This window comes from Passer montanus, unplaced genomic scaffold (genome assembly GCF_014805655.1).
Source record: "Passer montanus isolate IOZ18808 unplaced genomic scaffold, ASM1480565v1 scaffold13, whole genome shotgun sequence".
Classification (NCBI taxonomy): domain Eukaryota; kingdom Metazoa; phylum Chordata; class Aves; order Passeriformes; family Passeridae; genus Passer; species Passer montanus.
The window spans coordinates 5,087,726-5,115,180 of NW_024359832.1; the positions used below are offsets into that span (position 1 = coordinate 5,087,726).

The following is a 27,455-nucleotide window of genomic DNA, read 5'->3' on the forward strand; positions in this document are numbered from 1 at the left end:
CTTAGAAGTCTTTTGCGTAAAAGTTTTTGGCATGATTGATTTTGCATATATTGTTTTAGAACCTTAGATGGTTGGTGGTCTGTTCTTTAACATTTGTAAAAGGCTGACAGAGAGATGGGAGCTCAAACGTTTTGTGAGGATGGCTTAGCAGAGATTGTTTTGCTAGGATAAATTTTATTCACTTCTTCCAACCTAGCAAAAGCACACTTAATATCCAGTATTTATCAGTTTAGAATCAAAAAGCAAACTGTTTTGTTTGAAAGCTTGTATAGCTGAGAGGGAAAGAATACATTTGAAGAAATTTTTGTTCAGTAATAATAGCATGTGTTTTTGTCTCTTCCTTTCAGCACCGCAAAGTACAACATAATCACATTCCTGCCAAGGTTCCTTTATTCCCAGTTCAGAAGAGCTGCTAATGCATTTTTTCTTTTTATTGCATTGCTTCAGGTAAGATCAACAATAAGATTCTAATGTTTTAAACTTGCTAAGAGAGCATTTATATTACAGACAGAGATACTGAGATACTTGAGGTTGCTGTACTGTTCTTTCCAAGCTAGCTGGCCTATCAGAACAGCTGTATCATGTAGACATATCTTCAATAAAATGCTTGGGTTTGTGGCTTTCTTGCTCCTTGGAGATAACAAAATGCACACAAATATTTTTCTATAAAACAGGTTAAGTATAGCTGAAATTCTATTGGGTCAAAAATACTTGTGAGAAGAAAATTCCATTTAAAAATATCTGGCATATACAGAAAACTGTTACCTGTTGTTGTCATTTCTTCTAGAGGGTAATGTCTAAAAACATACTGAGCTATATGAGCAAAAATTTAAATTGGAAAGTTTAGTTATATTTTATAAATGCATATTTTATTTCAGTTTGAAACACAGAAAAGGAAAGTGAATATTCTGCAAACACTGAAACTTTGGAAATAGTACCATTGAACGCCATACTGCTTAAAGTGCAGATGTTCTTTTATTGTGTCAGCTGCTTTTGAATTGAAGACTGTAAAGCTCTCTTGGAAATAATTAACACCATGTCTAAAAAGTGAATTCACGTGTCTTTATTTGCACAGAAAGTACTGTTTCTTATATTAAAAATGTTTTCAACCAATGCAAAATATTTTTTCTTTTTTTTTTTAATAGCAAATACCAGATGTATCACCAACAGGCCGCTACACAACATTGGTTCCTCTCTTATTTATTTTAGCTGTAGCTGCGGTGAAGGAGATAATAGAGGATATTGTAAGTATTTAGTAGCAATATTTTGTAAATACCTATCATATTTTTCATTTATAGTATTGCAAAAATGGTTCCCAGTTGTCAAATCCATGTCCAAGCATTTGATGCACCTCTTTGTTTCTAATGTTCCCATGCATGAAATCCTTAGTTTCACTGTTGTGACTTTTCTTGGTTTTTGTAAACAGACCGGAAATAGGCCTTTTCAGTTTTTTTCCTGTTCCTCCAGTCTAGTGCATTTAGGAAATTTGCATTTCCTAATTGCAAATTTTCCTGGTGCTAGATGTGATCTTCTGACTCCTCATGTCCAGAAACAGACATAGAATTGGTCCTTGTTAGGCACCTATGCTAGGCTTTCCTAGGCTCTTTCTAGTCACTGTCTGTGGTAGTGGTTGTTTTGCTTTCTTCATGCATTAGAAGAAAACTTTTTTTAAAAGAGGTGGGACATTGTCAACATAGAAGCATCCATTCTGATTTATTTTATTTATTTTATTTTGAGGGAGAGAAAGGAATTTCAGTTTCTGTTTTACTTCACACAAAAGATGTTGGAGTTTTCTGAGTACCTTCTTGTCCTTTCTTCACTAAAACTGTATGATAGAAACCTGTCTCTCTAACTTGCTTAAAATAATTGAGTCTTTTAATTGATGTCTTTTGTATCTAAGGAATTAAAATTATCTTCATTATTTACCAAATCATTCTATATACCAAAAATTTCTTTATCTGCTTTTGTTTTATTTTAGTTCTGCAGGTATGTTAGGAGGACAAGACATTAGATATGTTATGATACAGAAATGTCTTGTCCACTAGAGAAATAGTGTTCCCATTTGTGGGCTCTTCTCTGAGTTTTGTAAAGGGTTGCAGGTAGTGTAGTCTTTCCTTGCACACAAACAGTAAGCTGCCTGGGAACACCAGATTTATTGTCTTTGAGTAGAATTACAATGTATATGCAGAAACATGACCAAGAGGAAGAGTGTTGAGCTGCAAAGGAAGTTTGGGATGGAGAGTGGTTGGTCCCATGCTGCCTTTATTAATCGGTTTTCTCCTCAGTTACCTCTGTGAATGGATGGTAGGCAAGATATAGGCTCCCTAGGTTGCTGAAGCTCCTGGATCACAGAGTTATGTGGTCCTGCAAGACACAATGAGGTTTACATTAAATATTTTTCTTCTATTTGTCATTTCTAGTTTTTGCTGCCTTACAGTCAGCTTCTCCTTAAATGCCTTTGTTGCTTTCGCTTTACATAAACAAAATCCCTTTTTAAAAAAAAGCCATAAAATCAATTCATGTTCTTTTAGATATTTTTAACCATTCTGCTGTTAATGCTTACAGACTTACACCATCTGTCAGTGTCTAGGCAAATATAAAACTGAGGATGCTGCTACTGTACAAAGTGTCCTTTTTAAAATATCTCATCCACTCGCTTTTCTTTTGTTATTTATTTCTACCATTTGCTCTTTGTAACTTGAAGTGTACAGTTTGGTGTGGCAGGGGAGAAAGGCAGGGATCAGATATAGTGGGTTTTGCATATACTAGCTAAATAAAGTTCTCATTACCAAGTGCTACAGAGACACCTAAAACAAATACAGCTGTACCATTGTTTTGCTGAGAAAGCTGACCACTTTCTGCATAGTAAAATATTCAAAGGGTTTTCTCTTAACCATTAACTTTCATTATGTCTCAGTTTTTTTACACAGTGAAACATCTAGGATCTCCATGAATTGTAATCTTCATCTATATTAAAGCTTTTGGATGGGAACCTTGTATACTGATAACAACAAATACACTTGTCAAAATAATACTTTTAGTTCAAGAACCAAATGTTTCTCATTCTGGAATGAAATACCAAGAGAAAGACTTTAGCAGAAGATACTATTCATGAACTGCATGTGTTTTCCATATATGCTTCAAAGGAGCTAGCAGGATTTGTGACATGCAGTGTTAGTTTGTCAAGTGTTTCCAATAATTTCCACCTGTCACACCTCAGAAAGCAATGGATATTAACCTTATCAAAATGGAGGAGATTCACCCTGTGGGCAAAAAGACATCTGCTGTGGTCAAGTTAGGTTTTCCCTTTGATCAAAAGTTATTTATCTGTACAGTCAGCCATCTTTTTGAAAGGAATATCTTCTGGTTATCTATGAAAATCTAGTAAAAAATAATATTTCAATTTTACAAAGTTACAAGGTGGCCTTTTAAGAGCTGCTGCTTCAGAGTCAAATCAGCATTTTATTGGCAATAAATCACTGACGTATCTTGACCCATTTTTCTTCCATTTTACAAGATTGCTTCTATTGTGTTTGTATCACAAGGCATGAATTCTGAACATCTGTTTTAAAATCCTAAATAGCATGTTCAACTAGTACTCTCCTAAGCTTTTTGTGTCTGAGTTTGGTCATACCTTGAAAATGCTGGCTGTTAATAGGTGTTTCAGAGCTATATTAAAACTGAGGAGCATCATCACCTCTTTGTGGGGGTGTGCTGTTGATTTTTTATTTGTTTGTCTGTTACTGTTGTTGAAGTCTGCAGGCAGCTTTGTAGAAATGGAGTCATGATGTTTACACAGTCATTGCCTGACTTCAGATGTCTGCATGAGACCCTCAGATGGAGATAGTGTTCCATGATCTTTGCTGTGGTAGAGTCATCTCCAAGTTCCAGGAAAGGGCAAAGTTAGGTATTGAAATGCACCAGTTCCTTACGTAAGGAACATGTCCAGATAGAGATTGCCCACATGAAAGGATATTTTAATACAGTACAATTAGCCTGGAACTGGATGTGACTTTCCTGGTGTTCATAACTATGCAAGTAATGAATAGTCCTGTTTAAATACTTACGTGGTTTATTGAATAGATGAGGAGGAGGGGGTAATAGATGGGTTTTTTGTTAGAAGTACAAAAGCTTTATCTTATCAACAAAAGTCTTTAACCACTCTGCATTTTTTAATTTAGAAAAGACATAAAGCTGATAATGCGGTGAACAAGAAACAGACTCAAGGTAGGAAATTTTTTAAGCCTTTTTGGGGGGGATGTTGAACTTTTGCACATGGTAGTAATACATCTTGAACTGCTGACATCGAGTGGGAAATCACATGTGCAGATTACATGAAAATTTCTAACGTAAACAGTTGAACTAATAATTTGCAGTGATGTTAGCCCCACAAAATAGAATGTGTTCTAGATTAAGGTTGTGAGGTTGCTAAGAAACTTGAGCATTTATTCATTTAGCACAGGTGATGCTGTCACTATTAGAAGATTGTAATCACCTGTATATTTAATAGACCTACATTATAATTAAAAGTCTGCATATCTGAGTACAAATATAATTTTTTTTTCAGCATCAATAGGAAGGAAGCATCAAAAAAATAGAGCCATCTTTCTATGCTGCTTCAAAGCTGTGGATAAAGACTAATGGAATTTTTTTGGGGTTGATTTGTTGGGGGTTTTTTATTAAATCAATGTACCAGTTTGATTAGAAATTATGAGATACTTAGCCAGTGTACCCTAACCAAAATATTGGCATGTGTTTTTTTTAATAGATTTTGGTAAAGTGGTATAAAACTGGGATTATTTTAGCTCAGAAAGTGAGGTAGATACTAGTATACTAAACGTGCTTTTCAGGTAGTATGTCAAAATTTAGGTTCCTGCTTTGCTGCTCTTCAGCCTTTAATGTTACTTGTTCTGAGGTAGACCTCTCTTGATGGAATTAGTCCTGTTTTTATAAACAGAAGGAGGAATGAGTGTCATGTGAATTTGATTCCAGAAAATATGAAAAATACCACAAAGAGAAACATCTTCCATGGAATCCTTTTAAATATATAATAAAAATAACCATTATTTTTTTAGTGAGAAATGTACTCATCACTTAAAGATAAAAAATTTTGTAGGACTGCTAAATACTGGAAACATAAATTTTAAAGCCTACCTAAATTGTATGTAAATCTTTACTTTAAAATATAGTGGGGCTGAGAGGGCAAGATAGGTTAGGAAACTATTGAGCATGTAGAAACTACTGAGCTCCATAGCAGGTATGGAGAGATTAGGATGGGTAAACAAAACTATTGACTGAAATAACAGAAATAGAAATCTCCAGAGGCCTGGAGAAACAGATAACCTATTAGCAATACATAAAAAAACAAAGGAAGACTTAATATCAACATCCAAAATTCTTTCATCAGCCACTCATAGTTTTTGAGATTACAAACAACAGTTTTGGTTGCAGTGAAATCTTAAAATGCCTTTTCAATTTTTCTTTTTGTCCAGAGAGTACAAAGTTTTAATAAAAGGTTTTTTTTTACTCTATTTTCTGACTCTTCTTGGTTATCTCTTATCAGGGTCTTTGATAACTGTTCCTAGGATTCCTGAACGTTCATGCATGCAGGAGAGTATCTGGGAAGTTAAAGGTGTGATGAGGAAAATAAAATACTGCTTGCACTGAGAAACACATTTCTTAAGCTAATGCAAGATTCACATATGTGCAGCATTGTGAATAATCTAAAATGATGTAGATTTAGATCTAAATATGTGTAGATTTAGATCTAAATATGATCTAAAAATCAATTTTAGATGTATTGTCAAGTACAATCTATTGTCAAAGCAATAATTAAAAAGTTAATCAGTATGGTACTCTCTAACTTTGTTTTCATGTATTCAGCAGTTCTGTGACCCTGAAAAGCAGTGATGTGCATAGTACATTGGGTATGCAGCTCCACCTTTGGCTGCCTTTTAAACACACAGAATTGTTAGTGAAATGACGTGAGCGTGCATAGATTCTGTATATGGGTCCCCATTCAACTTTCTGTTACTTAATGATGATCTGTATCTCAGTAAGCTATAAGTAATTAACTTTCTAAAAGTTAAAAGTTTACTATAAAAAACCTTTTGCAAAGGATTTGGATGTATTAGGCTACATTGGGGGTATTTTTTTGTTGCCTCAGGCTGCATACATGTATGATACAGGAGGACACCATCAGACATTCTGACAGGATGAAATCTGCATTTCTGTGGTCTGGTGAAGTAGCCTTCTGTAGGGCAGATGGAAAATGCTTTTGAAAATTAGTTGTTAGAGACAGCTGAAAAGGGGAAGATACAAATGAGAAAGGCTGCAGAAGGCTTTATGGTGCAAGTTCTCTAACCATTATGTAAAAGGTGCATAACACCACTTCTTTTCTTGTTCTCATAAGAAAATGGATTTAAGTGTATGTTAGTGTGTGTTAATTGTCCTTAATAGCTTACCAGATCAAGCTAGGGTTAGAGTTCTCTTGAGCTTTCAGGTGGCTCAGCATGTTTTCATGAGTCTAACTCATCTGTTTTTGAGCTGATTTTAACCAGTTAAACCAGCAAGAAACAAATCCAGAAAGAGAAAATTATGGTATCCTTTAATGGCTCATCAAAGGGCTCACCAAACCCTGCAGGCAGTGTGCAGAAAGCAGTGAGTGAACACCTTGGCATGGGGGTGACAGCAGGACAGGACCTTCCCTTTGCAGCCAGAAGCCCCCTCTTACAAAGCCCCTGGCCACATCTGGTGGCATATTTCAGGCATGCAGAACTCCTGTTACAGTTATTATACTGTAACTTTTTGTGAAAGATGTTATCCTTTAATGGAGTGGATTAAACTGGCTCATCAAAGGGCTCACCAAACCCTGCAGGCAGTGTGCAGAAAGCAGTGAGTGAACACCTTGGCATGGGGGTGACAGCAGGACAGGACCTTCCCTTTGCAGCCAGAAGCCCCCTCTTACAAAGCCCCTGGCCACATCTGGTGGCATATTTCAGGCATGCAGAACTTCTGTTACAGTTATTATACTGTAACTTTTTGTGAAATGTAGTTGACTGGACTGCTGCAAGGTATATTTTTAATTCCTGTCAGTTTTTTCGTCTGATTGGTGCCATGGCTCCATCAGTATTGCTGTATTATAAGCTGTGTTGCTGGCACAAGGGGATGGAAATAGGTAGTTGGCAGCACAATTATCAAATGTCTTGGGGTCCTTAGGACAGTGTTACAACCAGTCATCATGCTGAATCTGTAGTTTTACCAGTGGAGAGAAATGGTTTGTCAAAATAGATTTTGTGTAATGATCAGCTGGTTGGTGAGGCAGTCATTAAACATCTTGCTTACTGTCAGAAAGGGAGACTGTCCCATCTACCATTGGCCTGAGCATATCAACACTGATAAATCTGGGGGAAAGACAGGGAGGACTTAATAAACAGGTTTGTGTTAATAATGATTGCAAATATCATTGAGGTACCCAAGAAGAGGAGTCAGTCTGGACAGAATCTCCAAGAAGACTTAAATGTAAAAGCCATGTGTAGTCCTAGATTTTGATCCACTTTTTTGAAGTCAGCACACTCTTGTGTAAGAATTTGGTCCTAATTGGGAACAGAAGCTTCCTGATGGTTTGAAAGCTGGAAAACACAGTGAAAGGGAGCAGTCTCTTAAAGTTATCTGAGTATTGATACATAGCAACATGTTTCTTTTTCTTTTTGCACATCCATCTTCAGTAACTGGGGCTAAAAAACCCTTACCTTTGTTATTCTCTGAAAATACAATCTTGGTAATTAACTGACGACAAAGCATGTTTTTTGTATCACAATAGTAATGCATAAAACCAGAATAGTGGAATGTGGTTACAATATTAATTGTTACTATCAGGGGAAAAAACTATACTAAATACTACTCTGAATAGCATGGGGTATTTTCAGGATATTTTCGGAGGAGGTGACTATAATTTTGAAACTTTTTAACTTCAGAACTTTTTATTCCAATCACTGATTTATTTTGGAAAACATATTATCATAAAATCTATATCAGATTTATTTGATTCTCAAGCCCTGTAAAATGTTCTCATTGACTTTGTAATAAGATTCAATGGCACAAAAAACTGTTATAAAGAATATGTGCTGTGTATTTGAAATGCTTGATCTGAATTCATAGAAACAAGGCATGCTCTAAAGTATTATGTAAATGAGATGTGTCTGTATGGCTTTTCATAAGGAATCCAGCATATACCTGTATACTGCAGTTAGATTGTATGACTGGAAAATTCTTTTTTTTTCTCTTTTTTTTTTTAGTACTACGAAATGGTGCATGGGAGATTGTCCACTGGGAAAAGGTGTGTGTCTTTATTGGTCATTTTTAGAACATACTGCATATTTAATATTTGGTTTATTTCTCCATGTAATTGTTAATTATAAAAGTAACTGGTATTATGGGAAATGTATAATCTCTTGTATTTTATTTTTTCTTTTTTTGATATTTGTCTCAAAACGTACTTTGAGGTCAAGTCAGTTTTGATGGCATGAGTTCAAACTGGTCAAGGTCAGTGGGAATAAGATGAATAATATAATGGCTGTTGCAAAATTACTCACTTCCTTAGTATAATGTGGCTTGCCAAGGCAGAAACTTCTTTAGGGAAACTAGTTACTTCCTGTATTTGTTGAACTTCATCGGCTTAAATCATGAGAACTTTAAAGGCATATATGCAGTGGTTAGGAAGGGACTTTAAAGGTATCTTTCAAGAACTAAATGTTATGCTATCATCTAGTCACTTAGTTTTAATGGTTGCCATATGAAATTGGCTTATACCTTTTAAGAAGCAAGGATATAGTGTGATGCAACAAAACTGTGGTCTTAGGTGAGATTAATTTCTTCTTTAACTCAACTTCAGTCTTTCAGTAAAGTATTTTACAAAATCAGCAAAATTAAAGAACTGCATAGAGAAGGCTATTAAAGGCTTATTAAAGATTAGATTTCCAAAGGATTGCAGTAACTTTTGACAGAACTCCAGCTGTACAATCTAACTTCTCGAAGTGAGTGAGTTTCTAACAGTCTTGCTAGCAAATTCAGCAGGTAAATATTTACTGTGCTTAAAACAAGGGTATAATACATTTTGTTTGAGACCATTAACCAATTCCCAGTTTTCTTTCAGGTAGATGTTGGAGATATAGTTATAATAAAAGGCAAAGAGTATATACCTGCTGACACTGTACTGCTCTCATCAAGGTAGAGATGCCCACTGATACTTATAGTGTAGAGGCTGGTTTCTCTACCCTGCATTTATTTATTTATTTGTGATTGCTCCAAGGAAATAAAGAATAAACAAAAGTGCTGCTGTTCTGAAGTGTAGTCTTGTGTTCATTTGGTCATTTATCATTTAAAGCAATGTTGATTTTTTTAAAAAACTGTGATGATTGCAGTTTTGAAATTACACTGGCAATCAATTTACTCCTAAGAAAAATGTAGTATGTTAATTTTGTTGTTGGATATAATACAAAAAAGGCTGGTTCTCTGTCTAAAAATTGGACCTCAACTGCCATATTTAGCCATGTTGGCTTTTTGATATATACCCAACAAATTTCATCCCTTAAGTAAATCAAAATTGATGTATTGCAGGGAACAGAAATGCTTTCTAAATTATATAGTCTCCAGTTTGATAATTGAATCAGGGAAAAAAGTGAACATGAGATGTGAATCATCAAATTAGTACTGTCTGAACACTCACTTTATTATCTAATATATATATTATGAATAATTTCATCAGTTGGAAGCAAGACTTAATTTTCAGCATGTCATGCTGTGACCCTTTTTACATAGACAATCAGAGATTGTTTATCATCATTTCCTTGGACAGTTTTATTTAAGAAATCCACATCTTAAGTGGGAGATGCACGTTTTTCAACATCTATTTGATCAGGTCAACAGACAACATATTCTAAGAATCCTTTTTAATGGATTTTACCTCAATGTGAATGTATTTTTTTTCTGGCACAAGCAGAAGTGTTATGTGTATGACTGTGAATTAAGTATAAACCCTTTATGACCTCACTGAAGTTAATTAATCTACTCATGCCTACAATTAATAAAGTTAGGATCCTGTGCATTTCTGTTGACACACTTTGATATAGCGTAGTACATTGTTTCTCTGTCTTCCATTATATCTCAAAAGTGCAGCTGTTTCTAAAACACTTCTAATAAATTATTATCAAGTGTAAGTAGTTCCCAGAAAATACTGTAAATTTCCCTCATAGTCTCTCTTCAGTACAAGTGTTAGTCATAATTTGTGTTGATTGTCCTTTGTAAACCTTTTACTTCTGCACTTTGAGAAGCATTTACAAATTCTCCACCAAGATCTTTGCTTCTCCACCAAGAACTTTGCAGGCCATACACCAAGCAGCAAGGACACTTTTTCTATTGGCCTGATAATAGCTTCTTTCATGCTAACCATAGTGCCCTGCAGGTGGAAGAGGTTTCATCCTCTCAGAGCAACTTCTTCATAAAAATCTTCCTGAGTAATCCCCTAAATTTTAATCATTCCTAGATGTCTTCACAGTTTTGCCCTTTCAGATTTGGAGGACATTGCATCATAGTTGTGGTTTACACACAGGAAAATACCAACTACCTGAATAGCCTACTTTGCAATCCTTGTACCCCTAAAAGAATCTTGTATCACGATTTGACAGTGAAAATAATAGTTAGCTGCTACTGGACTTGGTCAGGACGATTTCCACTTTGTTTAACCCCTCTTTAGTGCCCTTATTAGAACACACTATGTGTGACCTGCTATGTTTGTCCAGCTATGACCATTACTCACACTGAATTTTCCTGGCAGCTTTTTTTCTAGGATCCAGTTTGAAGTGGGGACTCTTTGAATCACAATTGCTTTTCTAGGCCCAGTTCAGGCATTTCTTCCAGCTAAAACTTATTCCCTAGTTAAATTACTAGGATCCTGTTCCAGCCTTGTTCCCAGGAGAGAGCCCTGTACTACTACATGACCTCTAATTCTGCCTGCATACTGGCACGTGCTCTCCTCCATCTCTCATCTCCATGTGGCCATGTTTCTTCTGGAAGACTCTCATCAATTTTGCTTTCAGGTCCTTATTGATGCTCAGCTACATTTTAGGTTCCAAAAGCAATGTGAGTCTGTGGGCCTGGTTTTAATTCAAACTAATAATACTGGATTTTTTTTTTTTTACCAGCAATAGCAGTTTCTGAAGAAAAAGAGGATCTTATTTATTTTAGGAAACTAATCTCTTACAGTGAAGGACATAAACCTCTGAGATTTAATTCTGTATGGTTCTTTCTAGTTCAGTGTGCACTGAAATTTGCGAAACTGGAAAAAAATACAGAATAATTTTCAGCATGTCTGCATAGAAAAGGTACTTGTTACCTGGCTCTTCAGAAAAGCTGGTGAAAAATTGGTTGGTTTAGCTTTTATTTTCTTAATTGATATATGGAGTGGCTGGAAACTTGATGAGTTGAGAAATAAGCATAACACTTTTTTTATGTTTACATACAATGTCAGTGTGTTTTGCAGCTTTAAGTTTGTGCCTTACTGTAAAATAAACCACTTGAGTAAAAATGAAAGTGTTCTAGCTCTTTTCTTTCTGACCTGATTAAAATAGATTTTGAAAAAATTGTCATCAGACATTTTAATTAACATGTATTGTTTGAATAATAATTTCAAACTCTGTCTTTTTGTCTTTGTTCATTTGTTTTGTTTTGTTGTTGATTTTTTTTCCCCGTCACTTATTTTTCTGTTCTAATCATTTCAAACTGGGATGTGTAGGTGGCAGTAGGGGAAGTAGTGAAAGTGACCAATGGGGAACATCTCCCAGCTGATCTCATCAGTCTGTCATCAAGGTTAGAATAAAGTAGTTGCACAGGATATGTGTATGTGGGTCCTCAAATACCAAATATGAATAACACTGCCATGTTGATAATCTTTGCTTTGCTATTCATCTTTCTCCAAGAAAACCTACATATTTATAAAATTAGAAAGGGTTCTTTTATTAAATGCAGATCGTTAAAGTAAAAATACACAATAAAACTTCAAGAAGTTAAAACTGTTTCACTCCTCTTGGTTTTTACGCCACCCCTATGAAATTTTATCAAACAAGTTGTCATTGAATGAGCGCAGTTAAACACCAGGTTAACTGTATGTTTAAGAGGAATATGCATGTTGCTACCAACTTGCTGTTTTCAGCAAAGAATATAGTTTAACATTGGTAGGACTGGTAGAGGACCCTCTGCACAAACTTGGATGTTGCACAATCTCTGCTGCATGTGGTGGCAAAAGCAGCATTGTTCTTGTGTATTGTGACAAAATGCATGTTTCTTAGACATGTCAGCTTTATGCTATTGTCTGCACTCTTACCACACTTTGTTTTTTCCCTAACAAATCAATGGGCCTGCCTTGATCTAACTGTAACTTACATTGGAGGTCACTGTAATCTGCTGCAGTTCTTGCAATTAAGCATGTGTCTCACTTGAAATATCTTTGCTGCCTTAGTTTGTTTTAAAAGTGCTTTACAAAAATGCTGTTTGGTTTTTATTGTTAACTAATAAAAATGTTAGAATTGTGAAAAATGTTAGAATTGTGAAAATGTCTTACACAGGTGGTTCCATCCAAGCAAGCTAAATAAAAGTTATTTATATTTTTAGAGAAGTTAGTCAAGAATAAAACAGTAGCCTGAATGCACCTTATTATAATTTTTCACATTTTAATGCTTATACTTTACCAAATTGTGTTACAATATCCTACTTAACATTATCCTGCAAATAATGTAAAGTCACTTATCTGTAGCCACTTTTCCATTAATAAATAAAATTTTAAAAATAATTAATGCTCAAATTTCATGCTAGAATGAAGGAAAACACTAGAAGCATTAAAATGGTGTAGGGAGTAAACCTTTGTTCTGTAAGTGTTAAGGTGTTATGACTTATTTGATCCTTTTCAGAATCAAAACTGTCTTTCTGTCTTGTTTCTGTCTTAAGCTCCTGCTGCCTGCTCTAGTAAGCACTACAAATGCACTACACTGTGCCCATGTGTATCTCATGTGTAAAGATAGAACACTTTTGCCGTGTACAGTGATTTTATCAATGTTTTGTTTAAGAAAATAGGCTTTGGCAAACTTCTCTGAAAATATAAAGTACTGTTAGTTTTTATAGATTTGGCTGTAAATTATTCTGGTTTTGAATATTGGTAAGACAAACCTGTTTGCATAAATAAATATTACAAGATTGCAGGAAGTTTATGGATTCTGCCATTATAATTTTGAATTCAGGACCTTTTTTCTCTTGATAGTGAACCACAAGCCATGTGCTACATTGAAACATCTAACTTAGATGGTGAGACTAACTTAAAAATTCGACAGGTAGGATTTTCATTTTTGGAAATATTGCTAATATTATTTTTGTCTATTAATGATTATAAAAATATCTTATTACATTGATGGATGTTCTAGAAGACCGAAATTTTAGTGTTTTGAATAAAAAACTATGGATTATTGGCATCATAAAAGTGGAGGAATGAGTGGTTACTCCTAAGTCATTCTTTTGCTTTGTTTTAGGGCTTTTCTTTGGGAGAGTAGGTAGACACATCAGTGGTTTGGTATTGACTTTGTTTGTAGAGAGCAGATGATGGGGCAGAAGCCCTCCAGAAAGCAGCTGATGGGGCCAGTACTATCCTTCAGGGACAGGTGGGGAATAGCAGATTTTGACTGAATGTACTGTCACTATGCAGGGACATTCTTGCAAAGTTCTGTGATGGATGATGACCCTGTCTTGGTCATAGTATTTTCAGATGCCAAGGTGACATTTTCACTGCAGCACCCAATTGCGACAGTAAAGTGTAGCTGGTGCATTTTGCTCCCATAGTTTTCTGGTCTTGCTATTAGATCATACAAAGATTTGTTATTAGATAGTGTTTGTTACTGGATAGTGTTTTTTAATGCCATGACAAATGAATTTTGTTTGCAGGGTTTGCCACTAACATCAGACATCAAGGATGCAGAAAGTTTGATGCAACTCTCCGGCAGAATTGAGTGTGAGAGCCCGAACAGACATCTCTATGACTTTGTTGGAAACATCAGACTGGATGGGCATGGGTATGTAAATATGAGGAAGACCTTGGGAGATTCAGTCTAACAGTAGACAGCTATGTGTTCTTAAACTACTGAAGTAAAAATATGAATACTAAATCTTTTTTTACATATTCTCTGCTAGACTTCACTCTTTTGAAAAACTAGAAGTATAAAACCTTACTTCTGACATCTACAACTTGAGTTGTTTTATTAGTTGTCCTTCAGAAAGTGTTAAGTATTAATAATAGGAGAGATTGCTAATCAAATTCTGACAGTTTTGGAATATGTGCCTGGTAGCTCACTTCTTAGGCATGTCATTTGTTACAGAAGCTGAAAAGAAATAATTTCTTGTCTTTTTTATTTTTTTAATTATTCTTTTCTTCTACCTGTCTAAGTGTAGAATGGAACAGAATCCATTGCAATGTACCTCAAATTCTTCTAATTTGGTAGCTGAAAAATGTTTAATACCTTAGTTTACTGAAAGTATGTTCCTTTAAAAATAGAAAATGTGCACTTACAGCACAACTGTTAGAAAATTCTTTAAATACTGAAATGCTTACCAAATACTGATATTCAGGGTCCTCTGTGGATTCACAGAAGATTTATTGCTAGATCCAAAATTGCTAGATCCTTCATTCCGAAAGATTTACAGCATTTCTTATTTATTTGGTGTTTATTTCTCCATATCCAGTATTGTTCATTTTTATGGTTTTAGACTAATACATATAGTGCTACTTACTAAATACCTCTCTTTTTTTCCCCCTTAATATTCCATTTTTTTATTTACTGATTTCTTACAGATGCACTCTAGGATTTTTCAGTCACAAGAGTGTGGATATATAACAATTCCACTGTACTTGTCATTAAGAAGAGAAAAACATTTCCCTGTAATTCTTCTCTGAAGGTAATAGTTATAATAGACCCGCACATTCATTCTTCCTCCCTGGCTAGAAGGAAAAACAGCCTTTCCTTTTTAATCTAATAATTTAATTTTTTAATTTGATTTTAAAAATAAATATTGAATGTACTGACGATTATTATGCCTCAAGAATGGGTAACAGGCCGCCCTCTACTGGTCAAGAAATTTTTCATTTGAGATATTACGTTTTCGAATATTTTGCCTATAGTTCCTCTGTAGTAGAATAGTTCCAAAAGTGTGGGTCTAATATAATATTTACCTTCAGTGAAAAAGAATTACAGGTAAGTAACTCTTTTTGGATCTTGGCCTTACTTTAACCTGAAAAATCAAGGATCTGTTCTTTTTCTGCCCGTCATAGAGGCAGTGCAAATTCATCTAATTGATATTTATTTGTCCAGATCTTTAGACCTTCCTACCACATTATGTAGGTCCAGCAGTTGTGATTTACACTTTATTCATTCTCATCTTAACGTATTTGCAAAAGCAAGAGAGGTAGAGGATACTGAAAATGTGTCTCACTCTTCTTTCACATAATGTAAGTCACTGGAGTGCCATAAGTGTTGTATCTTGTTTTCAGGCTTTTCTTTTTCCCTTCATGGGAGGGCAACTCAAAAATAAAAAAAGTTTTCTTTGTTTTCCAGTATTCAAGGAGACAAAAGACCATTAGAGGTATTTTGCCTTTTGGCTAAATCTGTGAACTAAAAGATGCAAAAGTTTTCTGACTATCCTCAGCCTTTGAGTGAGCTAACCCTTATCCCCAAAGTGTGCAACTCTTTATTATGAGTATACAGAAGCATGTCAGCTTGGTTTTAGTCCATGAAGACCATTAGCTAGAGAAAGGACAAAAGTTTTGTAGCCTGATTTATATGAACCTATGACTTGACAGTGGCTTGGTGAGTGGTGAGGGGATTGTGCAAAGCAAGGTTGAATTCTGGTTATCCAGGCCTTAAGTATATGTCTTCCTGAAGACATTCTTAAAATTTTGGATAAGAGTGAAGTATACTTGTTAACAAAAACATTTTGTTGTGTAAGTTTTCACATGTATCTCAGAAATTACTACCTCTTAATATACCCTCTGCCAGGAAAGCATTTTAAAAGCATCTTCCCCCATTGAGAATATCCTTTACTGAATACAGCCCAAGCATGTTGGTGACAGTCAGTAGTTATGTAAAATGCAAGAGAAATGAGATGTGTTCAATCAGTTTTAAGAAGGCTGAGGTTGGGAAATAAGACACTTGAGATCTCTGTCAAACCATCACTTTATTAGAGTGATCACAATATTGAGTATTTGTAACATGACACCTGGCAGACCTGGGCTTTCTATACCCTAACTATACTCTTTGAGCTACCCAAAATGTTACTAATATCATTACTTTTTCAGATGCTTTATATTTTATATAGCAGAGATACAGCTGCTGTCCTTAATCAGTTAATTTGTGAACTTAATAATGTATTTCTTTCAAACAAATGCAGGTAGTAGTTTTAGGTAAGAATTACAAACACTAGAGGAATTTTGACAAGTGTGAACTGCCAGCTGGTATTTATAAAAAGAAAAGTATCAAAGCAGGGCATGTTTATCCATGGAAAAGTGTAATAATTATCTAAAATTTTTGTATTTTAAGAAAAACTTGACATACATTATATGTATAAAGACTCTGTCTGAATTTAAGACAATTAGATGTTTCCTATGTCTTTTGAGGGTGTGTTTCTCCTTAACTGTACATGGTTTTAAAGGAATAACAGAACAAAATATACATGATTTTGCAGTTTAAAGAAGTTGCATGAAATATTATTGTGAATGTTAAATAACTGTGTTCATAAAGGATGGTTATTTCATTAGAAGAATGGACTAAGCTGAGAGTCCACAAAATTATTTCATTTGAAAATTACTTTGAAAATCAATTTTTTAAGAGATAATTTAAGAGAAAAATTGATAATCATAAATCACAGGAGAATTAGATATTTTTACTTTCAGTATACTTGGCACAATCTCAAAATTAGTAGTTCCTAATAAAAATTAGGTGGTAATTAATATTTTTGAAACCTTAGATTTTTGGCCTGGTGTTTCTCTCTCAAGTTTTCTCTAAGTCAAAACTCCCTAAAACTGAATTGTGAAATTAAGGTTTCTAACCTATTAACAATAATCATGCAAATTTTGAGAAATTCATTTTAACAAATGTTGATTCATTTAATCATTGACATTGGCTGGTTTAGTGTTAAAATGTAAAACTTCTTACTTCTAGTACTGTTCCATTGGGATCTGATCAGATTCTTCTACGAGGAGCTCAGTTGAGAAATACTCAGTGGGTTCATGGGATAGTTGTCTATACTGGACATGACACAAAACTTATGCAGGTTTGTCACTTCGATTTTGTCCAACCTGTCTGTTTTATTACCTTAATTTACCATTTTGTGGTGCAGAAATATGGCTTGATTCAATATAGTACTGAAATGTCAGTAATAGAGCATCTTTTATATCAATTAAAAGCAATAGAAATAAAGCAATTTCTTGTTATTTTAGTCACTTAGTCCCAAAGTAGTTTTTCCACTCATAAGTATATTCATTGATTTTATCTTGTAACTTGTGCTTTGAAAACTCTTTATTAGGAAGTTCTGTTATCATACTTTGTCATTTTTATTTTTGATTGCTCCTAAAACTGTTCTGTTGGGCGGCTTTCTTTCCAGTACAAAGATAAGCATTCTTGTCAGAAAACAAAATGAGGAGGAAAGAGACTGAAATTACTTTGCCTGATGTGTTTTGAAGTATCAGAATTGAGATGCACCTGTTGAGAAAAAAAAAATTTGATTGATCATTCATGCATTATTTATTGTTTTTCTAATTTGTGAAATAGTTACTTGAAGTGTGTCTGTATTAGGAGCTATCTTCTATTGCACTGACAAGGTGTATTCACATTCATTTTTAATGTTTACTGTTAACTATTGGTGTTACCAGTGTTCTGTGTGATTGTTTAAACTTCTTGTGTCACAATTCTAAATCTCCAATTCACAGATTTCTAAGCTGCTGGGTTCTGGGTTTTTTTAAGTTAAGGCATTTTTGGTGATGGTGTATTTGGGAGAATATTTAGAAAAGGATACAGTAGCATGTAATTTGAAAAGCAAGAACCATGTTACCTCATCTAATATTTATTAACCACTGTTGGTTTTTGTCTTTTGCAGAATTCAACAAGTCCACCTCTTAAAATGTCTAATGTGGAACGAATTACAAATATTCAGATTTTGATTTTGTTCTGCATCCTTATTGCCATGTCTTTGATCTGCTCTATTGGTTCAGCTATATGGAACCGAAGGCATACTGGAAGAGACTGGTATCTTGATCTAAATTGTAAGATCTAAAATATTATATTAATATTTTAGTATTTGCTTGCCTTTCATATTTGGAAAGGAGGATAATTACCTTCACTTGCGCAGTGTGTCTTTTTGTCAATCTCTCTTTGTTTGTTGACTAAAGTCATTAGGCTAGGTATATCACAGCAAGTATAAAATTTGACTTATTGTGCTTGCTGTCTGAGCTCTTGCTAAATTCAGGAAGGGCAAGATGATTTGTTTGTCTCTACTTTTTTCAGGCATTCCATCTCTGCAGCTCAGCAAGGTCTGCATTAGCATTCCACTGGCATAAACAGTCAGCTTCCTAGACATCAGTCTTTGAGCTGTTACTAATAGATTACATTTAAAGCTGCAGTGACTTTTCTGAATTTTTAAATTTGTCTTTGGAAGTGATGCTGTGGCTTTATCATTTTTACAGGGCTTTAACTAATCAATATCAGAACTTAATAGTAGAACTTAATCAATATCAGAACTTAATAGACTCCTCCTAAAGAAGATAAAAGAGACACCACAGGTGTGTTTTAACATATTATACTGGGCAGCTATAGGTAAACTGGATGTAGGGCAGTGTGATGTTGAACAGACCATCACAGCAGCATGCAACATACTGACAGAGTCTGACCCTCTGTGAGGAAACAAGATTTAAAAGAAGTTTTCATGAATATACTTAGCAGTCAATTATTCATGTTTTCAGAATTTCTTAGGGCCCTTTTTACTTAGGCAGAACCAGAACTGAAACAAAGCTCCTGAGTACAAGGTTTCTGAATGTAGTCACAAGAGGGCTTTTTTGGGGTTTTGGTAAAAACCCTTAAACCCTTAAAGAAAAATCTTAAAGTTCTGATTTGAAGGCACTCCTAAAGTTTCCGTCTCTGCATTTATGATGAACTTTGCTTCCCGTCTTTTTGATGCTGAGAAAGAAAATTTTTTTCTAATTAATTAAGAAACTTAACTTTCATGTTTTTCTAGTGAGGTAAGAAAAAGTGAACTGGTTCATAGAATATTGACAATTTCAGGTTATATCAAAGAAGGGCATTAGATGCACTTCATCTGTGCATTTTTTTTCTTTTCTGGGAAATATAAAAGTTTTAAGGATATATGTGGTTAGCACAGAATTGAAGCAGTTCATAAGTTGTTGTTATTCCTAAAAAAAGAAACATTAAATAGTAGCCACTGATATTTTGGTTTGTGTGTTCTAAACTGAGTATCCATGACAGTTTCTTTTCTGATGTATGTCCCATGATTGCATGAAATTGTTTTGGGTTTTGTAAGGTATGTCCTTTAAGGCTGTATTCACGATACAGTTGTTCTGATACCAGATATGTAAGAAGCCTTATAATGTATATGTAAATGCATTTTATCCCCCTTTCCCCTTAGTTATTTAATTTTTTAGCTGTCTGATCCTTTAGGCATTTACATCATTTCATGCTGGAATTGATATTAATGAAAGTCTCCAAAACTTTAATTCCTGGATCTTACAGTAACAACCAAATCCACATTGGACAGACAGTGGAAACCTATCTGAGGCTGATTTTCTTTGAGATACCTTAAATACAGCTAGGCAGGCTCCATCTTTTACCTTTTTGCTGTACTTCACAGCAGACTTTCCCGTTCTCATCCTCTCTGAGGTGCTACTGCTAGAGTTATCTTTAAAAGAAAAACTTAAAACTTTAAAGGAAAAAGTAGTATAAAACTACTTGTTTTGTATGTCAATATTCACATTTCCACTTGTTCAGAACTTTCATTAAACTCTCTAATTTCATATCTTCATTTCATGGGGTATGAATTTACCTCTTTTGCAGTATTTTGCTCTGTTGAGGGAGACCATATGATTGTGTGAAGGTGGGTGGAGAAAAAAATTCATTCCACTTTATATTTCCCCTTTCAAAATATTAAACTATAATATTTTGAGTTTAGAACTTGGTTGCTTATATAGATATTCCCAGATTTTGATATTAAAATGTGGAAAAAGAGAGAATGGCTGGTAAGTTTGCTTTTCACAAATTGGAGATGATTGCACATTGCAGAATTTGAACTCTGCTATTATAACTGAGATCCTTAACTCTGAGGAATGTCTTATCTATAGGCAAGTGATACTGTAATTAATTCCAAACATTCTTCTTAGAACACTAATAAAAATCAGCTGTTAATGCAATATTTTGAATACAGTACATATATATACTTCTAACTACAGTCTCAAATATTTATTTGATTACTTTGTTTTTTGGCAGATGGTGGAGCAAGCAACTTTGGATTGAATTTCTTGACTTTTATCATTCTCTTCAATAATCTTATTCCAATCAGCTTGTTGGTTACACTTGAAGTCGTTAAATTTATCCAGGCATATTTCATAAATTGGGTAAATATTATTTTATGATATTTATTTCAAAAATCAAGTGGTTCACAAGTAATTGAAATGATGGATTGCTTTTCTATGTATACCATTTTTTTCAGGCTTTTTCTAAATGCTATTTATTTATTATTGGTGGAATCTGAGGAGATAAGCATAAATCATTTCATTTAGTGCGCTTTATAGATTTATAGCTACACCAGATTGGTTTTTGAAGCATGTTTGTTGTGAGGAGCAGAGTGAGCCTTCTGTGGATTGCAGATAGAAACTTAAGGTTCAAATATTCTCCAAAACATGGTTAAAGCCAAACAAGTTTAAATGTTGATACCAAAAAATAGATACATTTTATTTAACAGTAAATGAGAAAGAAGGAAGTACAAAAAGGGGGTGGGGAGAGAGGAAGAGTGAGAGGGACAGATTAAATAGAAATATATCACCCCTCTCTGGGTTCCAACATTGTGTCATTGGTCCTCTCCATCTGGTCTTCTTGTGGTGAGGGTCCTCCTCCAAAAGGCGTAGAATTCAATGGATTCATATCTAATTTCCCAACCTGATTTGGGCCATGTGGAAACATCCAGGGCAACTTTGACACTGTCTCTGGCAAGACTCTGGATCAGTTGCATCATTTTGTATCATGTGCAGTGCTCTGATGCAAGGCCTCAGGAATGAGTCTGGGGAGCACTTTGGGGGTCTTTGATGATTGTGACACCCCTAAGGTTGCCCCTCACATGAATGTCCTGTGGATGTGGCTTTGCTGGGGTGGTGGGGGGTTGTTTTACAGCTGAGCCAGTTTGTGGGACAGAGGGTGGGTGTTCACTACCTCTGACCAGAGGTTGCACCACACACCCAAGGCCCTCCTCCTCCTCCACCCTTGGACGGGAAGGAGTCTGTGCAAACCTGGCAGCAGGAGATAAGACTGGGAGCTGTGGCCTCCCCTAGCCCAAAGCTAGGGAGGGATGATTTTCAGGGCAGCTGCTGGGCTTAGCCCTTCCATGGATGCTCCCCCAGCCTTATCTGTTTCTTCCCAGACCTGAGATGATTGAACAAAAGTGTCCTTTTATCTTATCTCAAGTTCTCTTAGGCGGCTTAACTCACAGTCCAAGGTTTCATTCAGGGGGCCCATTCAAGGTGGGCTTTGGTGATGCAGCTTTTCACATCGATGTTTAAGCCATGAACTATAACATTTCAGTCTCTTGACAGTGTTTTTCTGCTTTTTACTTTCTCCTTATTGGTATTCAGGTATCAGTTTCATTCAGAATGATCAGAAAAATGTGGTTTGCAGTGTTGGGGACTTTTGTCCAGTTTCATATTTTATTTCCAGACTTTGGCATTTTGCTTTGGTATTTTGCTTTTTTTTTTTTTCTGCACACAACCCTAGTTTAATGGAGTGGGGTTCATTGTACAAAGGCAGTGTCTGCTAGTATTATCCCTTATGAAATATAAAAATATCATTTGACATTCGGGTTTTTTTCTTAACGAATTAGTGGGGAAAATGAAGGGTTTACCCTGAGTGGGAGTGAGCTGTTTTCCTTAAAGCCGTGTAAACATGCCTTCCATTTTTCCATTTTTTTTCTGAATGTAAATTTATCATAGCATTCTGAACACTTTAATCTGATTCCTTGATCAAAACTTTCGTTTTTTTTTCTTAACGAATTAGTGGAGAAAATGAAGGGTTTACCCTGAGTGGGAGTGAGCTGTTTTCCTTAAAGCCGTGTAAACATGCCTTCCATTTTTCCATTTTTTTTCTGAATGTAAATTTATCATAGCATTCTGAACACTTTAATCTGATTCCTTGATCAAATGTGTGAAATAGATTTGTATATGTGAGATATGTTATGGAGATACAGATAAGAATGCATGTGACGTAGCAGGTAAAGCATATGCTTTATTTTAAAAGTTAAATACTTTTGTGAGTAGTCAGCTGGTTTCGATTTCTTGAGGGTTTTTTTGTGCTGTAAAACAAACTGTTCACAAGTTGGAGAATGCAGTGAAATTCTTTCTTAATTTTCTCTATCTTAAAATAAATATTCAACAAAGACCCATCTTGAATGTGTAGATTGCCACTGTTTATACAAGAAATCAGAAAGGCAGTTTTACCTTCTCTTCCTGCCCCAGTTTCTCATTACTAGGGATTAGTTGCCTTTAATTTATCCTAATCTGGGACTCTGGACATTTATCTTAAATAATATTTCTCTTTGAGTGTAGATTATATTTGTAGGGAGAAGTTGGTCATCTGCAATTTGTTGCACTACGTTACTATGTTTGACAATTCTTTAATCTTTTACTGTATTTAAAAACAAACTCTGATGTTTATTTAACAAGTAAGAGAAAAAGAACTCACACCATATGAATTATATCTTATGTTTATTGTGTAATCCCAAATTTATCTTCATGTTTTTATCTTGAGATATACTTATCTTGCTATTTAGAAATGACTGGTTGTGCATACAACAAAAGTAGGTAATACTAACTTCTCCCTAAGAGTCATTTCTGCTTGTTGCTAATGTCATTTTATATGTGTGGGTAAACAGTTTTTCAATAATACTGATCACTAGCAATAATCTGAGCAAAATCACCCATGAGAAAATCTTACTTCTTCTGGGGACTCTTGGAAGTGATCTGATACTGTCTGTGGCTTCCCGTGTTGAAACAACCTAAGGTAGATCTATTCATGTATGGTCTTTTCTTCTACACTTAACTGTTCTATTTATGTGCTAGACTTTTTGTGAAAAGTTCTGCAAGACTGATTTTTAAATATATGTGCTTTTTTTATCTTTAGGACATAGACATGCACTATGAACCTACGGACACTGCTGCAATGGCTCGTACTTCCAATCTCAATGAAGAACTTGGACAGGTAGGTAAAAGAATTATTGATTCTGGCTCGGTAATGAAATTATTAATATGAGGGTTTATTTAAAAAATATGTACTCTTGCCTTAGTATTTGCTTATTTCTATTCTCTTTGTTTTGTCAGATATTTTTAAAAATACTTTGCAGTATCAGTGAATTAAAACCAGCATTACATGAACAATCTCTGTATCAATGTGCATGTGGTAATCACAGAAGATTGAAGTGTATCAAAAAAATTACAAAATGAAAGGAATTTTGAGCATTAAGACTGTCTGTGGCACAAAACTTAGTATATACCTTTAGGATAATGTGTGTCTTCAGGATGTCATTTTTTTGTCACATGCTCTGCATTCCTCAGAAGTGACAGCAAGTATCTTAGGGTTGAATCAGTTCTATACATGTCCTCTTTTCTTGCCATTAAAGACTGGAAGCCATGAATGGAATGGGGGCTGAGTTAAACCGTGGAAATTTGGGCTTAATTCTTTGTGCTTTGGAGTTCTCTTTTAATACTGTAAAATCAGTTTGACTTTTCACAAGGCATCACTTGTTATATGTTGTTCATAATTAGCAAGTATGACTTAGTACAAGTGTGCCTGGGGCAGAGGGTGTGCTTCTAGAAGAACTACACGTGGTATTTGCTCTTCCAGTCAATTGCATTTGCAGTCTGGCTTTAAAAACATGCTGAACTTTCTGGTACACTGGTGGTGAGCAACTCTTGCTGTGGAAAATAAATTACAAGCTCATTTAATTGAATTGTATTATGAACACAACTATGTATGTTCTTGCATTTCCTAACCTAGAAGTTCTCATAACTAATTATTTACTTTATTGCATGAGCAAGTAAAAGTTGTCTCTAGCTTTCCAAATCCAATAAATAATTGCTTAGTTTTAGCCATATAGTAAAGCAGTCCTAGGGAGCAATACATAAGACAAGCCTTTTGGAAAAACTGGTTGAAGGTTAACATGTTCTGTGACTGGTCTACATAGAGGAGTACACAGCCTTTGCCTGCTGGGTTTAACATGTATATGCAGAAAATTTTGTTCTTTTCCTGGCTTTGAAGGGGAGTACAAGCTACTCTAGTGGGGAAGAGTCTTTGTTGAATCTTAACTTTCCTTCTGTTTCGTTTTACACAACCTGTTTTTTCTGTCTCTGCAGCTAGTTGGTTATTCACATTCCTAGACACATTCTTTCCTTTTGACTTGAGTAGTTTTTGTCTTAATTTCTTAGGATTCTCATCAAATTCTCCTTCACCATCAAGAGCTAGTCAGGCTTCTTGGGATCTCCAGTTTCATTTTCTCAACAGATTCTTAATTTGAGCAGATTTTTGTACGGAGACCAAAGGACTCTACTAAAAAGAGTAGGTTTCTTCTTTGAAATACATGAGGGATGCACATAATGAAGAGATTTCCCCCAAGAGATCTTCAGGTTTTATGAAAGGCAAAACTTTTGTGTTGGGAAAAAAAGGTTGACTTTTTTTAGCTGCAGTTCCTATATTCCCATTGTGCCCACACGCAAGAAAAATTATACAATTTGCAGCATAAACCTGACACAGAAAGATTCCTTCTTACTGCTGATTTGACTAAGGCATAGTTCCTCAGAAACATTTTTACTAATGCATAGCTTTATTAGTCCCAGCTATAATGTAGTTAATTCCTAATTGAGAATCCTTGGATTTTTTTCTTAGTTAGAAGTAAATTTTAATGAATTGAAGTTTACCTGTGACTCATATAAATTTTGGTTCATCACAGACGACCTAATTTCTTCATACATTAACTTTTTTCATAAGATTAGGTTTAAACAAAACTTTAAAATATCACAGGTTCATGTATTTAAGCTTTGAATTTTAAAATGCTTTATTTGTAGTTTCTGGAACGGAAGGGTTTATAATGCCAGGGGAATAGAAGATGTAGAGTAGGTATAAAGGAATGTACTTCTCCTTTTCCTGTAATTTGGCATTTCTAAACTGTTGTGCTTTTACTAACATTTTGGTTTTAAGAAGATATTTCTGTGTCAAAAGATCAGTTTAGAAATGCATATAGATACTTTTCTTAGCATATTGCTTTCTTCCCAAAGTTTAATGTTTTACTGGCAAATTCATTGGTCTTCACAAGTTTGTTTCACTTCAGCAATATGTAGAGTGAAAGATGGTTAATTACACCACTGTGCACTGAAGACAGCTTAAGTTTCCTGACATCTCAGTTGATTGATTTCTTTGGAAATGGGTATGAAGGCTGTGTATCTGCCATGTTTATGTATTGATTTTGTTGTTGGTTTTTTTCCTATAAACAAGTGAAAATTGTAGAACAGGTAAAAGTATTTCATATGTTGATAGTCATGAATTGTACTAGATATGTCACTAACTGCTGAATGTTGATGTATAATGGATTTTATAATTCATTTAGGTCAAATACATATTTTCTGACAAAACGGGTACCCTGACATGCAATGTCATGCAATTTAAGAAGTGTACAGTAGCAGGAATTGCATATGGGTAGGTATTTTTATATATTTCTTCATCTGTGTGCCTCTGCCTGTCCATATGTACTCATGCATTAATACTGTAGTTAAAATAAACTTAAACCTGAAAATATCTACAACTCAGTCAGCTTTTTGTGACTATAAAATGTTACTTATAAGAAACAGGATCACTTCTGTCATGGCATCTTTTTTTTTCCGACGAGGAACAAAAATTAAGTTGAGATACCACAGGCTTTCTGCTGCTAGGCAACTTCACTATGCATGGTTTTGCCATCATTTACCATGTTTAATGTTGTTAAAAACAAAAGCCTTGCAAGGAGACTTGCAAAAACTTGGTTTGTTATAGTTTATGAAGTCTCAATAGAAAGACGATATTTTTGCAGTTATCATTGCAATCTAGGCACTAGCAAAACAGTTGCAAAGCAGGGTTTTTTGGTAATTTGTTTTATTAACTAACTACTTTTTTAACACGCAATCCAGTTTTTTAGCATTTGTGATTCTTTCTCCTCTCCCTGTTCTGTTTTTTCCTTGCTTCTTGTGCAGCCATTGCCCTGAGCCTGAGGATTATAGTGTTCCTTCAGATGATTGGTAAGCTCTAAAAATCACTTAGCTTCTGCTGTTTCTTGAAGATTCAGGTTTAAAAATACTGAGCAATATATTTAGATATGGAGCTACATGTGAAATAGTTCACTGCTCAGAAATTAATTCAGCATTGAATTCATGCAGATTGAGCATCTTACACAAAGTTATGCCATCCAAATTCTATGGCATTAGGTTACATACTCTGGAATAGAATCTCTAAGTGGGTCCCTGAAATATAGTGCAGTCATTATACTGACAATCCTGGTGCAATTGGAAACTACTTATTGGACGGAAAGTTTTGTCTTTTATTATATATCTGGTACTTTGGTAACTTTAATCACACTTTTGTACTGGTAGTCAGTAATATGTTAGTAATAATCATAATAATATGTTTAGGAAAAAAATTCCATGTTTGAGAGTGAAAAATTTGTAATGTTATTGTTACTCTTTTATTTCCTCCAGATAGTTTTAGAATATTAGCACTACATAGTTCTTAACTGGAACTGATATTAGAGCACCCAAATACACTTGGGACTAACATTAATGTCTTAATGGGGACTTCAGGAAAGAAAAGTCCTGGCTTCCTTTCTGCTGTCATCTACGTGAACCCCTGTGCTTCTTCATCATACTTTCTTACACTAAATATTTGCAATACCATTCAAAGTAAACTCAGCTACATCAGAGAAGAAAAATGTCATTACAGTCTTTAAATTATCTTTTACTTTTTGAACTGACAACAGGACAATGTCACACAAAATTGGAATGTGTTGTCATCTTTTGTTGAAAACATTTGAAGGAAAAAGAATCTTGACGAAATTAGAATTAATAATTCTTTGTTTAGATA

General features: G+C 34.7%; 1 protein-coding gene across 5 annotated transcripts in view; it reads left to right on the forward strand.

Moving 5' to 3' along the window:
* Positions 1-27,455, forward strand: part of ATP8A1 (ATPase phospholipid transporting 8A1) — a 96,339-nt gene that overhangs the window by 8,762 nt on the left and 60,122 nt on the right. Inside the window, exons 3-15 of one of the 5 annotated variants that reach the window (XM_039698853.1) lie at positions 348-447; positions 1,146-1,244; positions 4,182-4,227; positions 8,298-8,338; positions 9,155-9,228; positions 13,310-13,379; positions 13,984-14,111; positions 17,250-17,361; positions 18,184-18,349; positions 20,580-20,707; positions 23,478-23,555; positions 25,954-26,042; positions 26,573-26,617. In XM_039698853.1, the coding sequence (XP_039554787.1) occupies positions 348-447; positions 1,146-1,244; positions 4,182-4,227; positions 8,298-8,338; positions 9,155-9,228; positions 13,310-13,379; positions 13,984-14,111; positions 17,250-17,361; positions 18,184-18,349; positions 20,580-20,707; positions 23,478-23,555; positions 25,954-26,042; positions 26,573-26,617 (1,176 nt within the window). Of the gene's footprint in view, positions 1-347; positions 448-1,145; positions 1,245-4,181; positions 4,228-8,297; positions 8,339-9,154; positions 9,229-11,791; positions 11,866-13,309; positions 13,380-13,983; positions 14,112-17,249; positions 17,362-18,183; positions 18,350-20,579; positions 20,708-23,477; positions 23,556-25,953; positions 26,043-26,572; positions 26,618-27,455 lie in introns of those variants that run through there. The other 4 variants (XM_039698852.1, XM_039698854.1, XM_039698855.1 and 1 more) reach the window with 4 other exon arrangements.